General features: G+C 45.4%; 1 protein-coding gene across 1 annotated transcript in view; it reads left to right on the top strand.

Moving 5' to 3' along the window:
- Positions 1-1,161: 1,161 nt before the first annotated feature.
- GRM1 (glutamate metabotropic receptor 1) overlaps positions 1,162-13,235 on the top strand; it is a 2,398,293-nt gene continuing 2,386,219 nt past the window's right edge. Inside the window, exon 1 of the mRNA XM_078649207.1 lies at positions 1,162-1,915. Coding sequence (XP_078505333.1) covers positions 1,162-1,915 — 754 coding nt within the window. The remainder of the gene's footprint in view (positions 1,916-13,235) is intronic.

The following is a 13,235-nucleotide window of genomic DNA, read 5'->3' on the forward strand; positions in this document are numbered from 1 at the left end:
CCATTCACGCCGGCGGCTGGTGTTGCTGGTACTGCCGGGCTGGGAGGTGGCGAGGCTGCTGCGCTGCGGACGGTCGGAGTCTTGGCAGCCTCGGAGCTGTCCATGGTGCTGAGAGCTGCATCTGTAGCCAGAGAGGCAGGTGCGCGGGGCAGCCGGCGAGGAGAATCTTGAGACGGAATTCACCACGCTTTGGCATCCAGTGCGCTGTCCAAGGTCGCTGATCACAGAAGGAACACTCGGTCAACAGCGTGGCACGGCAGGACCAGCACCCCCCCGCCCCACGCCAACACACAACCGAGATATCCCTCTTCGAACAGCAGCGCCAGAAACTTCAAACCATCAGCACCTAATCCCGCTGGTTACCTCTGGCGAGCCCAAAAGTATGTATGGAAACGTAGGCATGCCATGAAAGCCGACCAGCACTTTGCTTGGTTTCCTTAGTAACGAATGTATATTTTTCTCTGCTTCAAAATCTGTCTAGTGTTACATTGCATGCACCTCAAAACTGTCGTATTCGTGCCAAAAAGTGTGTATGTCTTTAAATTCATGTTCGTTCTCTGCGCGCATGGGTACTGTTATGAGTGGGCATATTTTGTGATAGTTATTAATATTGCGTGAGGTATTAATTGCGTGTGTATAACTTGGCGCGTTATATATATTCGACCATATTTCCATGCCAACCACATTCTTGCGGTTTCTGGGTTTAGGTATCTCAATAAAAGGTTATTGGAAAGCTGTTCTTTCACGGTATACGGCGCAGAAAACTTTTTAAAAGTCCCCAGCCATTTTCTCTAAAATTAGCCGGTTTGTTTTGCATGCTACAAAGAATGTGACAGCACTTTTTGTTAACACAAACCGATAAAACAATGCCACCGTGTGCATTTGTCACCCAATATATCTGCCTGTGGCTTCCTTTTGACATCCCTATGTGATGAAAACAAATGTTGACGCTGGCGGGTAGAAAGTGGGCTGGAGAATTCTCCCTCTGACAGTGACCTCCGAGTCCTGACACAGTTCCATATAATCATTGTTATTCTTGTCTTCCTTTGTCAATAGGAAATCAACCCCTGGAGTGGAGGCTGTCTGGGCGCCACGGGTCGTTTTCGTCCGAAAACAGCTGCACCGAGGTTTATTCTGGGAAGGACAGCGTGCCTTGTAGACATGTGTCGGCAGAGCTCGGCGAGCTGCCCGGCCTGCCTCTGGATGACCCTCTCCAACAAACTGCTGGGGATCCTGTTGGTCACCGTGCCGGTGATCTTAATCAAGGAGGAGATCCTGCCTCGGCAGGTGGGTCGACGGGTCTTGATGTCCCTGGGCTCCGCACCGCGCTCGGTCGCCAGGATGGACGGCGACATCATTATCGGAGCCCTGTTCTCCGTGCACCACCAGCCCCCGGCCGAGAGGGTGCCCGAGCGCAAGTGCGGAGAGGTACGGGAGCAGTACGGCATCCAGCGGGTGGAGGCCATGTTCCACACCCTGGACACCATCAACGCCGACCCGAAGCTCCTGCCCAACATCAGCCTGGGCACGGAGATCCGCGACTCTTGCTGGCACTCGTCCGTGGCCCTGGAGCAAAGCATCGAATTCATCCGCGACTCGCTGATTTCCCTGCGGGACGACAAGGACGGGACCCCGCGCTGCCCGGAGAGCGGGACTTCTCACGGCCGAGAGAAGAAGCCCATTGCGGGCGTCATCGGCCCCGGCTCGAGCTCCGTGGCCATCCAGGTGCAGAACCTGCTGCAACTTTTTGACATCCCACAGATTGCCTACTCAGCCACCAGCATTGACCTCAGCGACAAAACCCTCTACAAGTACTTCATGCGGGTCGTGCCCTCTGACATCCTGCAGGCCAGGGCCATGTTGGACATCGTCAAGAGGTACAACTGGACCTATGTGTCTGCAGTGCACACGGACGGTAAGTTCAAGGCCAAGCAAGCGGCAATGCGAATGCAATACATTCTTGTGAGTGCCAGGCAATGACAGAGCTAGTGCATGCAAAGTACACTGCTTCATTCTACCTGCTCCCTCAACAACTGTAGAGCCGCCAATCAACGCCACCCTTTGAGAAAGGGAAAAGGCTGGCTGTGAATGGCAGCTTTCCCACACTACCTCTCGCGTCAGCTGTAAGCAGTTCACCCCTTCCTGTTTTTACCTGCCACACGCAGTTTTGATAGCTCTATTTTAAATTCAAGCACAAAACTGCAAAAGCACAGAATCAGGACAGGATGGCGTGCTTGCTTCCTAGGAAGAGCAGCTCGAGATCACTGGAATGAGTGCCCTGAGGGTAAATAACTCTTTCCAGCAATTTGTCCCTATTGGTTCCTGTCTGAAGGAGATGCCAATTAGTGAAAAACAAACCTGCAGTCCCTGCAGGTTACAGTCTGGTATATACCCGGATTCTAATACTCCATCTGTGCCGACAGTAACCTCAAAATGAAGGGGAAAAAACAACCAAAACACACGCATTGGTCTCTTGCTTTCTCATTTTTGTGTATTATATGCCAGCAAGTCAGCTGCAACTCTTCACTGGAAACAATGAAACTTTTGTCTGTTTGTACATTACAGTTGGGTTGATTCGTTTTTTGTCTTTTAAATACAGTTCAATTCTTCTTTTGAATATCTGTTGTTGATAAATATGCTTTATTTAATTTACACTATGCACTGTATTAACACACACACACTAGCTTCATCTGATGTGCCATATAAGTGGGCTGTACCAAATTATGCAGCAGGTTTGTCTAAATTATGTAAAAAGAAAAGGCAAATTATGCCACATAATGCGGCTCACTTTGTGATAATATTACTTCACGATTTTGTCATATTTAACCTTCGCAACAGTGCATGGGCATCGGTTTGACCTCAGTAGTACATCTTAACACCCAAATACAGGAATAAGCGACAAAAAGGTGATCAGTCAACGTTTGGGAACATCCTTCCACTGAGCAGCAACACGTGTCCCTGCATTTTTAGTAACTTTTGATATGTTTGAGCTAGAATAATTTTTTGTTGACACCTGCAGGATATGGAGCAGATGGTGGATAATGTGGCATAAGTATCACACCTATAATTATGCGTAAAAACGCTGCAGTTGCAAACTCACATACTTCTAGGGGCTCTGTTTAAAACCTAGCATGCAGCAAGGACTACGCACATTTGAACAACCTTGAGATCTGCAAATATTTCCCTGTTAAAACTTAAAAATCAACCTGTTGAATTTTCCTATATCATTATCCTGTAAGCACTCCAAGGGTACCTGCATGAGGAAAATTATAATATGTTTGCTCACAGAATGGTTGGTGCCAGGTCCCAAAATACTTGTATTGACATTAAGCTGTGTTGAATGGTCCTAATTGTTCGAGACACTTTTGACCCAGTCATTTTCTATTTAGAAAAGACAAGGGGACCCGATAATTGGCTCGGGACCACGGGGAACAATTCTATTAAGAGGTCATTTTCTATGGCACCAAATCAAATGAACTGCCTTCATTCATATGGCACTTTATACCTTGGCATAGGCGTCTAAGGGCTTCATTGCAGTTCAAAATAGAGGAGTTTTTGAAGGTATGTGTAATCTACAGTTTGTTTCTAGAAATGATGACAGTACAAGCCTGAGCGGTCTTTGCTGTGTGTAAGGATTGTGCTGAACTCTAACTTCAACACAGTTTGCAACTTTATTTGCAGCCTTTCATTGAAATTATTTTGGCCACCATAAGTGTGGAAGGGTATGCTCAGATGTTAGTCCCTTGCTCACTGCACCATCAGGATTCAAGCAAGCCGGGCCGAAGACGGCTGTAATGCCAGAAACCGGTCCCCGGAAGCTTGTTTCCTTTCCAGCAAAGAATTGGCTTGGTAGTTTGGTCTGCCCTGTTCCCATGATGCACTGGGCCAGGGACAGACTAATTTGCATGTAGCCAGGTTCTGAACTGGGATGGTGCAGTGAGCTAAAAAACGGTGATGGATCAAGCCCTGATCTGTTGACTGGGTAGGAGTGTTCTGATTAACTCAGATACTCTGTCCATCACCACCCCCTTTTTGAAGTTGCCTTTCACCAGTGGGCAAAAAATGTGAAATTGAGGTTTTTTGCTTATTATATAGCCTAGAGCACCAATGGGTTACTCCTGTCCACATGATCTCAGTTGTGACAAGTATAGGAATGGAGACTCATGGCGATAAAGCGAAATGGCCAGGATCCCACACCCTGTTACATGCCAATTTGTTTTAAAGGGACAGGGAGGCAAAGGGAATTGTTTTAAATAAAGGTTTAGCTACTGATGTTACTCACAGATTCGTTTGGTTTTGCTTAGTTAGCTTGAATCACAGAGCCACCGACTACTGAAGTTTAGTCTGATTTTTGGAATTGCATTTATTCATTTATTATAGATGTTTACATTTATTGGGTTTAGCCACATTGGCAGCAGGGGGCGCTTCGCACTACGGACAAATGAGCAGCAAACTAGAGTAACACCAGATGAAAGAAAAGTGGAAGCTGAATATTAATGAGCAACACAATGAAACACGTTCTATGCAAATTCACATACATATACATTCTTCTATGCACATTGTAATTGTGCAAGTCGTTTCTGATTCCCTGAACATCTGATTGGGTTATAATGCTTCATTGCTCGACTGTCCCAGCCTAAATATACACTATATGGACCCTAAATGAACAACAACACGCTCTAAAATGCGTACATAGCGATATTAAAACTAAGGGGCATATTATCAAGGACCGGTGTTAAAATTATCGCCGTTTGATCTGCAGTTTCCTGCCGATAAAACAGCGATAATTTTAACACCGGTCCTTGATAATATGCCCCTATAGGTGGTTGGCGCATCAAACAGTGATTAAAAACATGTCAGGGAGGGGCACGTGCATGACGCTCGCTGTCGAACAGCTCCGTCAGGCACGCATGTTCATCTCTTCTACCAGGCGATATATGATCATAGCTATGTTACAGAGTTGTGCTAAGCTACAGACTGCGCAACCAAGCAACCTATTTCAAAATGGTGGACGCAGACGACTAAAATGATGTGGCCATGGACTAATTGCTTTATCTGTTTGTTCTTCAGTTTCCCCGTGATCGAAAAATTGCATTCAATGTTGAGATTCATACATAAAATCTGTGCATGAATACATTTGCCCAGCCTGCCCATATCCACTTCACAGAGCATGCGAAGGAACAAGAGATGGATGCATTATATTTACCTCCACTAGCCACGGCCAACGAACAGAAAGGGGCCTGTTATACACTTGGGGGCAGATTTACAAGCCCCTTGTGACACTTTTACGCCACCGTTGCATCACTTTTGTGACTCAGCAGCGGCGTAAACAATGCACCACGTTGCAATACATTTACAACGTGACCCATTTAGGGAGCTGCGTCACGTTATAAAGCCCTGCGCTACATTATACATGCGTCAGGTATAATGTATGCAGGGTGGGCGTTCCGATGTAAGAAAACCTCGTAAAGGTGACGCAGTGAAATCTACAAGATTTCACGAAGTCACTTTTACAACCCCACTGCGTCAAAACCTTACGGCAGGCGGAAGGAGTGACACAGCATATTAGGAATAGGCATTCCTGAGCATTGTTGGAGTTGCATTGTGCTTGCGACACATCTCCAGCAATGTGTTGCCTTTATGCCAACAGATGCGTCAGGCGTCTGTCAATCCTTGCACCACGGTATGCTGCATTGTAAATGCAACGCATCCATGGTGGCGCAAGGTTTTTTTTATGTGACGCACATTAACTGACGCATCTCTGCTGATATGCAGAGATTGTAAATCTGCTTCTTGGGTGGTAAATCCAGATGAGACTCCACCAGCAGTTTCCTCAAAATAGTTTCTCAACAGAGGGGCATTTCATCAGTCGACTCAGCTCCAAAAATTGGGGCATGTTTACTCACTCAACTATAATAACCAAGGCCTTGCAGATTTATCCCCCTGAATAAAAACGAGGAACAGGCCAGAATTTGCCCATGTTTCAATTGCGTGGCCTTTGGAGCGCCCTCTCGGTTTGAGAAGGGCCACTCTGTTTTCGGAATACTTTCTGAATGACATGTGCTTGCCACACATCAACTGGTTTAAAAAGAAACGCCCTGCATGTCATTAACACTTTGTCACCCAGGGGTGAGATGAAAGCCCTTGCAGCCCCTCAAGGCAGGGGGCGCCTATCCCCCATGGAATCAGCATGGGACTTATAAATGTATGTGGGGGCCCAGGGTCCCCTCGCCATATTCTACAGGGGCGTTCATTTATGTTTCCTAGCTGTTCTCGCGTCGTTTGCTGTAAACACAGGAATTAAAGATGTCATAGCTTTGATAGGTAACCAAGATATCCCTGCACATTTAACATTAAGGCCTCTTCAAAAGTTGCACAGTAATGATGGGGGGGGGGGGGTTACTACACCTCCGAAATGGAATGTTCCTGTGTGTGTAATCCTCCTATTTTCATTTAATTAAGAGTTCTTGGCCCAGAACTGGCATTACCACTAGAGGTGCTAGAGCACAGCTTTCTGCATATTTTCAGGGCACCAGGCTGTTAACCGGGCTGCATTTCACCTGCTTTTTGGCAGGTGGCACTTAAATAGGCTATTACGGTACCTGGTGGTTTTGGGCGCAGTAAAACCTACCAGCTTGTTATTCCAATACAGCCAAAAACTGGAGTTTTCGGCCGGAATGGAATTCCCAGATAACTTGAGCCTGTGCGTTACTGTGGCAATGCATGCCTTAACTGCTTTCTGTGGTCAAGTTGGAAAGTTAGAAGTAGCTGGCAGCTAGTCCTAGAGGCAATGCATTTGTCTTGCAGTGGACTGTTATGACAGTTTGTGATGCTGCCATACCTTTACTACAGATAGCAAAAGCCTGTTAATTGCGTGGAAGGGTGCTTATTGCCAGGGGTCCTGAAACTGTGCAATTCTGCGGCGACAGTGTTTTTATACATAATTATTGATTTGCCACATAATCCATCATCTTTCGTAATCATTTGCACGTTCTAGGGGGAAAAAAAGCATTGTTTCTACCTCACATTGATCAAATATTACTAAAGAAATTGTAGTACACTTGTCCCCACATAGGGGCAGGCTTTTTTGTCACACAGAGGAACGCCACTTAGTAGTTACTGATTGATTAATTTAGATGTTAAACGGATAGTAGTGAGGTAAAGCATTTGCCCATGAAATGTGTTTGTGTAAACGACAAACAGTGAAGCAATACAGCGTCATAATGTGGCGCATTATGCCGCATAATTTGCCTTTTATTGCCGCATGATTTGGTCAATTTTGCCACATAATTTGGTCCTCCCATGTCACATAAATTCACTGTACAGGCTTATTGCACATTGGACGTATGTTTTTTTTGCACCCCCTCCTCTAGATGAAGTCCTCTATATATAAAATTTCAATTTTCAAATTTCAAATTAAGTTCCTCTACCGGTAATGCTTTCTGAATTGAACCCAGCGTCTTCTCAACCTCCATAGTTTGACAGACATTTTGGACAAGTCAGGGAACACGTTTTAGCTGGAACAGGAACGTAACTGGGCACACCTGACTTTTTATATGCCAGATATATCGCATAACGCTTAGTGTTTGACATAACTTTTGCACAGTACAGGCGGCACGTGCAAGAAGCTAAGATCTGTAACCCCCAAGGACCGTGGGGATTTGAAAATATTGTCGCAGCCTGAAGCCTGTCCCTCCCAGTCTTCTGAGCTCGCAGCAAATGTTTGTTTGTGACATCCGGATTCCTCATGTGGTTGACTTTGGCAGGCTAAAATGGACGTGTGCATTGTGAGAACAACTGGACCTCTGGTGACACTGCACAGATGTGCCTTGAACCGGGAGTCAACTGTAGCGCTTGCCAACAGCGCCGACTGTCCAAGGCATGGCTGAAAGAAATGATGGTGGCCTGCGGCCGGTGACATTTAATTTCGGTGCGCAGCCAGCCTGGCCCCGGTACAGGCAGGCACTTTAAGATTTATTGGGCAGGTGCGTGAGGTGCGAACTTCCACCGAGTACCGAGGTCAACGCTGCGCAGATTTGACGCTCGAGGCGCTTTGAGGCACTGGCTGGCTACAGTTATATTTCTAATTTGTATTCGATGTTTTTTGCTGGTGGTTGTATGCATTCCTTGCTCACGTGGTGGTACGCAGACCTCTTTATTAAATATTTAGTCACATTCATGGCTTGTGTCACGCTCACCGGCTTGTTTTGGCTTACCTTCCCTGAGAAACCAATCACCTTCCTTATTCTGCTGACTTCCGCGTTGCACTATTGACTTCCGCCTCTGAAATCTGCCTCACAGCTGCAACCGGAGCTGAGAGGAAATGGGGTAGTGGAAGGAGGAGGAGGGGGGCAAGAGCAAGGGGAGCGGTAGGTGGGAGTGCGGAGTAAATGGAGACGAAGAGGAATACAAGGGAAGGGAGGAGGAGAGGTTACATGAATGAAGAGGTAAGAGAGAAGAGGAAAGAAGGGGAGCGAAAAAGAAAGCGAGTGGGAGTAAAAATGCCATTCTCTACATATTCACTCTTATGTGCAGGGCTCTAGTCGGGGTACCACGCGGGTGGACCGCGTCCCCCCACTTGTTTTACCGTGTATTTACCGGGTGGACGCCGTCCCCCCTGCCCAAAAGCTGGACTTCACTTTTTGGCCTCTCTGGGGCGAGAGCGAAGCCCATTCAGAACGCTGCTCACCCGCTGGCTTCTCTGATGCAATCGCATCTAAGGGGTGAGCGAGGGGAGGCAACGAGTCTGATGGTGCAAGCCACCTTTCGTGACGTCACGAACTGTTGTGACGTCACTTCCGGTGACAGCGTCCCCCCACTTCTTTTTTTAGGACTTGTGCCCTGCTTATGTGTACAGCCACACGGAAACACCCACACGCACCCACACACCATGCATCTTCATACTTAAAGCACAGTCCAAAAAGCACACTACCAGCTAAACTCTTTGCTTTGCTCAGAGGCTACAGACAACTCCCAACCGAACAACAGGGCGTGGTGAACCTACCAAGATGGCAATGTTATGTCATCTACAAATGATTGAAATCATTTTTCTGTTTCAGGGTGTGGAACCATCATGGGTAACATGCTTCCCTCATTCTCCATGGGTAGCACTATGTTCGAAGGTGGGCCTAACTTAAAGGGTCAACATATCCAGTGACTAGTCAATATATTGCACATATCGCTTTCTCCCTACAAATACCTTTTTGCCTATTATTATCCTTTGCTGGATGCGAATTCATGATTTTCTTAAGCACACAAAGCTAGTTATCTTGATTTAGACCATGCCCCTACTCGGATAGGCCACACCCCTTTAATGCATTTGCCACACCCCTTTTAGAGCACCCTCAGTTTTTTTCCCACTTAAAGCTCTGACTAGAGGGATGTGTTTTCCATCCTACTGCTTGGGGCTAATTGCTTTATGGAATAAGGTAAGGCAGGGGACCGCCTATGTTGACCACAAAATTCTATAAAGATGACAATACCTATTTGTGTTAACTGTGTTTTCAGTGTTAATTATTGCCAAATTGGTATCCTTAATCACAGTGTGTATAATTATTTTGACTAACAATTTATCTTACTCTACATCACACACTACTTATATATAAATTGAGTTGGGCATGTAGAAGGGATGAAGAAGGTCCATGAACAGTGATGGACTTCATCTATAGCCAAAACACGTTGACACATTCTGATTGATATGGGCATAATTGTGATTCTCAACATAATAGGTTTCTAACGGTATTAATGACCCTCATGAAATAATTTGAATTGAGTGGTTCATTAGATCATTTTAACTGTTGTCTAGCACAAGGGATCCAAGTGCACAATATCACTTCTCCCTAAGATCATGCTCCCTTTGTGGTTGAATTCACCCTGAAACATGATGCTACTCAGGGTGGGATAGGAACCCTATGATGGAGCATACCACCATTGGTGGGTGGGGGTTCCATGTCCTAAAACAGAAAACCTGTTTCAATATTTTATAGGATAGATTGTTTTGTATGAAAAAATACTTGTACCTTCATCAACTTCAAGTTTCCTGACGCGTGTCGATATAGCGAAGCAAGCTTGGGCAAATTAGTACCCTTAATTTTGATCTCTTTCATTGTGTTGTCAATCAATATTTACCTTTTGTTGAAACAGTTACAACATAAATCCAGGTACATCTTAAGGATTTTAAGGGCCCTGTGCCAAACGTATTGTGGGGACCCCTGTTCAGAATAGATGTGATTTTATGATCCATTTTCAGCTCTTTCATGCCCTTTTTGGCCAAGTCACCGACTGCGCACATGCATACTCGTCTATATCCTAACTGTGTTTACATCTAATATTCAGGAATAGTGACATGTGTTTTCAATATTGTAGCACAGTAGCAGTTCACTAATATTACTGCAAATAACCTTTGTGGCACCCTCCCATTTCTCATATGTGATGTCCTGCTTTGAACTTAAGGAAAACATTTTTTTAGGAATGTTACATGAAAACGGTATTTCAATCAATATATTTAAGAATTTTTTTAAAGGTCATCAAGGCAAGACTCTCTGTAGAATGGAGCTGGCTCTATGAGGGGGTCCCCTGACAGGCGGGGCCCTGGGCCAGAGCCCACTTTGCCCATGCCTTAAACCGTCTCTGCTTAAGTCACTCCAGATGGATCGATAAACTTAGGCTTTCGTAAAAGTGCTGGTCAAGGCAACCAAAATGAGGAGAATGCAAGTATGCGATGAGAGTTAAGGGTACACTTGTTGCTTTTTAGGGTTTCATGGGCATTTGCTTGTTTTTTAGGGTATACAACCTTTACAACAAAACTTTTACAACGAACTACCATTACAACGCAACTTTTACAACGCAAACTATTACAACGCATTGCTCTGGGGGCGCTCTAGGATAGGAAATAGGTTAATTTACTATCCAATAACCTTCCCTACTATCCACGGGAACTGGAGTTGGAATAGTAAATTAAACTATTCACTATCCAGCGCCCAAAAGCATTATGTGTTGTAATGGTATGCGTTGTAAAACCTACGATGTAAAGGTAGGCGTTGTAAAGGTAGGCGTTGTAACGTCAAACATCCGTTTTGTAGCAATGGTGTGAATTCACATTTATCAGAACATTGGAATGTTGAGTGCTCCATTGAGAACAATGGAGTAGCTTCTGGCTTATAAAGGCTGGTAGAAGCCTGGAGGTCCAACATTCCAATGTTTGTCTTCAGGGTTCTCCCTTTTTAATTTAGAACATTTTACCTTTCAAATAGGCTTATAGCCCTAATGCAGTGGTTTCCAAACTTTTTTCGACCCATGGGTCCCTTGACCCCTAGGCCATTGCCTGTGGCTCCCTACTGTTAATTTTTTTGAAGGATGGGGAGATTGTAAGCCCGGCCTTGGGAGTATTTGCATTTTTCTCCGTGAAAATAATTGGGATGAAGATGATGAAGGTTTTATAATCATATACGAAGGGTGTTTCGTATTACTAATGTGACACCTCTAATAAAATATAGTTACACTTCTTTGCCCATACCTTTTTTAGAGTATCTTCTCAAACATTTTTATCCCACTTACAGTGCTTGATAGCATCCATATGCATGGAGGCCACCATTGCCAAATTGTTTCTGCGCTTAAAGAATATTTGCACACACTTCCATTTCTACCCATGTCATAAGTGCCAACACACCTATCTCAGCAGGGTGACTCATGATTTTTTAAATCACATAGAGCTTTATTTTTGCTGTCTCCTCCTTAAAATTGCGTCCAAATCAATGCAAGTAAAATGCATTTCTCTGATTTCTTTTTTTTTAAAGTCCCTCTTTCTTGCTTCCAAATGTTAGCATTACGCCATATATGGTGTTTTACTTCCCTGTGCTCAAGGAGAGAGCAGGCCTGTCTAGAAGTGTTTGTACTGAAAGAAAAGTGTACACGTATGCATTTGCATAAACAAAGCGGCAGGCACCGCAAATGCAAGGGGGTACCACAGGTAACCCCTGTGTGCACCTCCCACCTCTCTTTCACTCTGGGGGCCCGCAGGGGGCCCCCAAAGTGAAGACCGCATGCCTTAAGGCATCTAAAAAAGCCCATGCTAATATGACTGGTGGTGTCTATTAGACACCGCCACCATATTAGACCTTTTCCGCCCCGGTCGCAAGGCGACTGGGGCGGAAAAGCGGCGGGCGGTCTTTCCGTCCGCTGTGGTTCCCCCGCCATACTAATATGGATGGGGTCATTTAGGTGAGGATGGCGGGCGGATTGCCCCCGCCAGGCCGACGGTGGCTACCGCCAGCCTGGCGGGGGCAATCCGCCCACCATCCTAATGGGCCCCTAAGTGTGTTTAATAGCCAGGACAACTGTACTTTCCTGATAACTTGCATTGGTGTTAAAAGGCATTTGGAAAAAAAAATAACTATTAACAAGTCTAACAAAATTAACCAGGCATCTTCCATTTACTTTGGGAGTGTTGGAATCTGGGGATCCAGAGAAATATGGAGGTCATCTCCCTCGACATGGCATCAATTAGGCACCATGTTTACAGCTTTAGGCATGTCACTTACAAATCATCGACATCATGCGTTTCAGTCAAATTAGTTTAACTGAAGCCAACAACCCCTTCAACATGAAATGCATTAAAGTGCTTGGTGCACAGCTCCCCTGGCTCCTCAGGGAGCCACGGTGCACAGTTTGGGAACCACTGTCCTAATGCCTCAGGCTAAACCTGAGGTTAAAGGCCCTCACCCTCGCTATAGCCCCTCACCTGCGGCTTTGGCCTGTTACTCGGGTTCAGGGCTGTTAACAGCCAGTATAGACCTCAGCAGCAGAATATAAGGCCATATTAAAACCATCCCAGTGCCTTCACTTGGATGTCTCTTGCCTGTACTTCAGGAATGTAAAAAGCTTCTGAAAAAACCTGTGAATCAAGACAGCAGGAAAAAGATAACGCGACTGTACCTGTCAGCCGCTGATTTATTAAAGTGGGTCTCATGTAATATCCCTTCTGCTGGCATTTCATTTAAGAAATTCCAGGTTTTCTTAAGGTGGCATACACAACGGCATGTGACTTTGAGTCTCTAGATACTGGTGACATACAGCCTGATTCATCAAGCCGAAATCGGCTTGCAAAGGGCCAGATTCTGAGAATCTGGCCCTTTGCGAGCGCTATTTTTGCATTTGGGATTCATCATCCCAAATGCAAAAATCGGTAATAGCGATTTTGCTATTTTGCGGGGAATTACATTTAAGGAATCTCTATT

This window comes from Lissotriton helveticus, chromosome 6, assembly GCF_964261635.1.
Source record: "Lissotriton helveticus chromosome 6, aLisHel1.1, whole genome shotgun sequence".
Taxonomy (NCBI): Eukaryota; Metazoa; Chordata; class Amphibia; order Caudata; family Salamandridae; genus Lissotriton; species Lissotriton helveticus.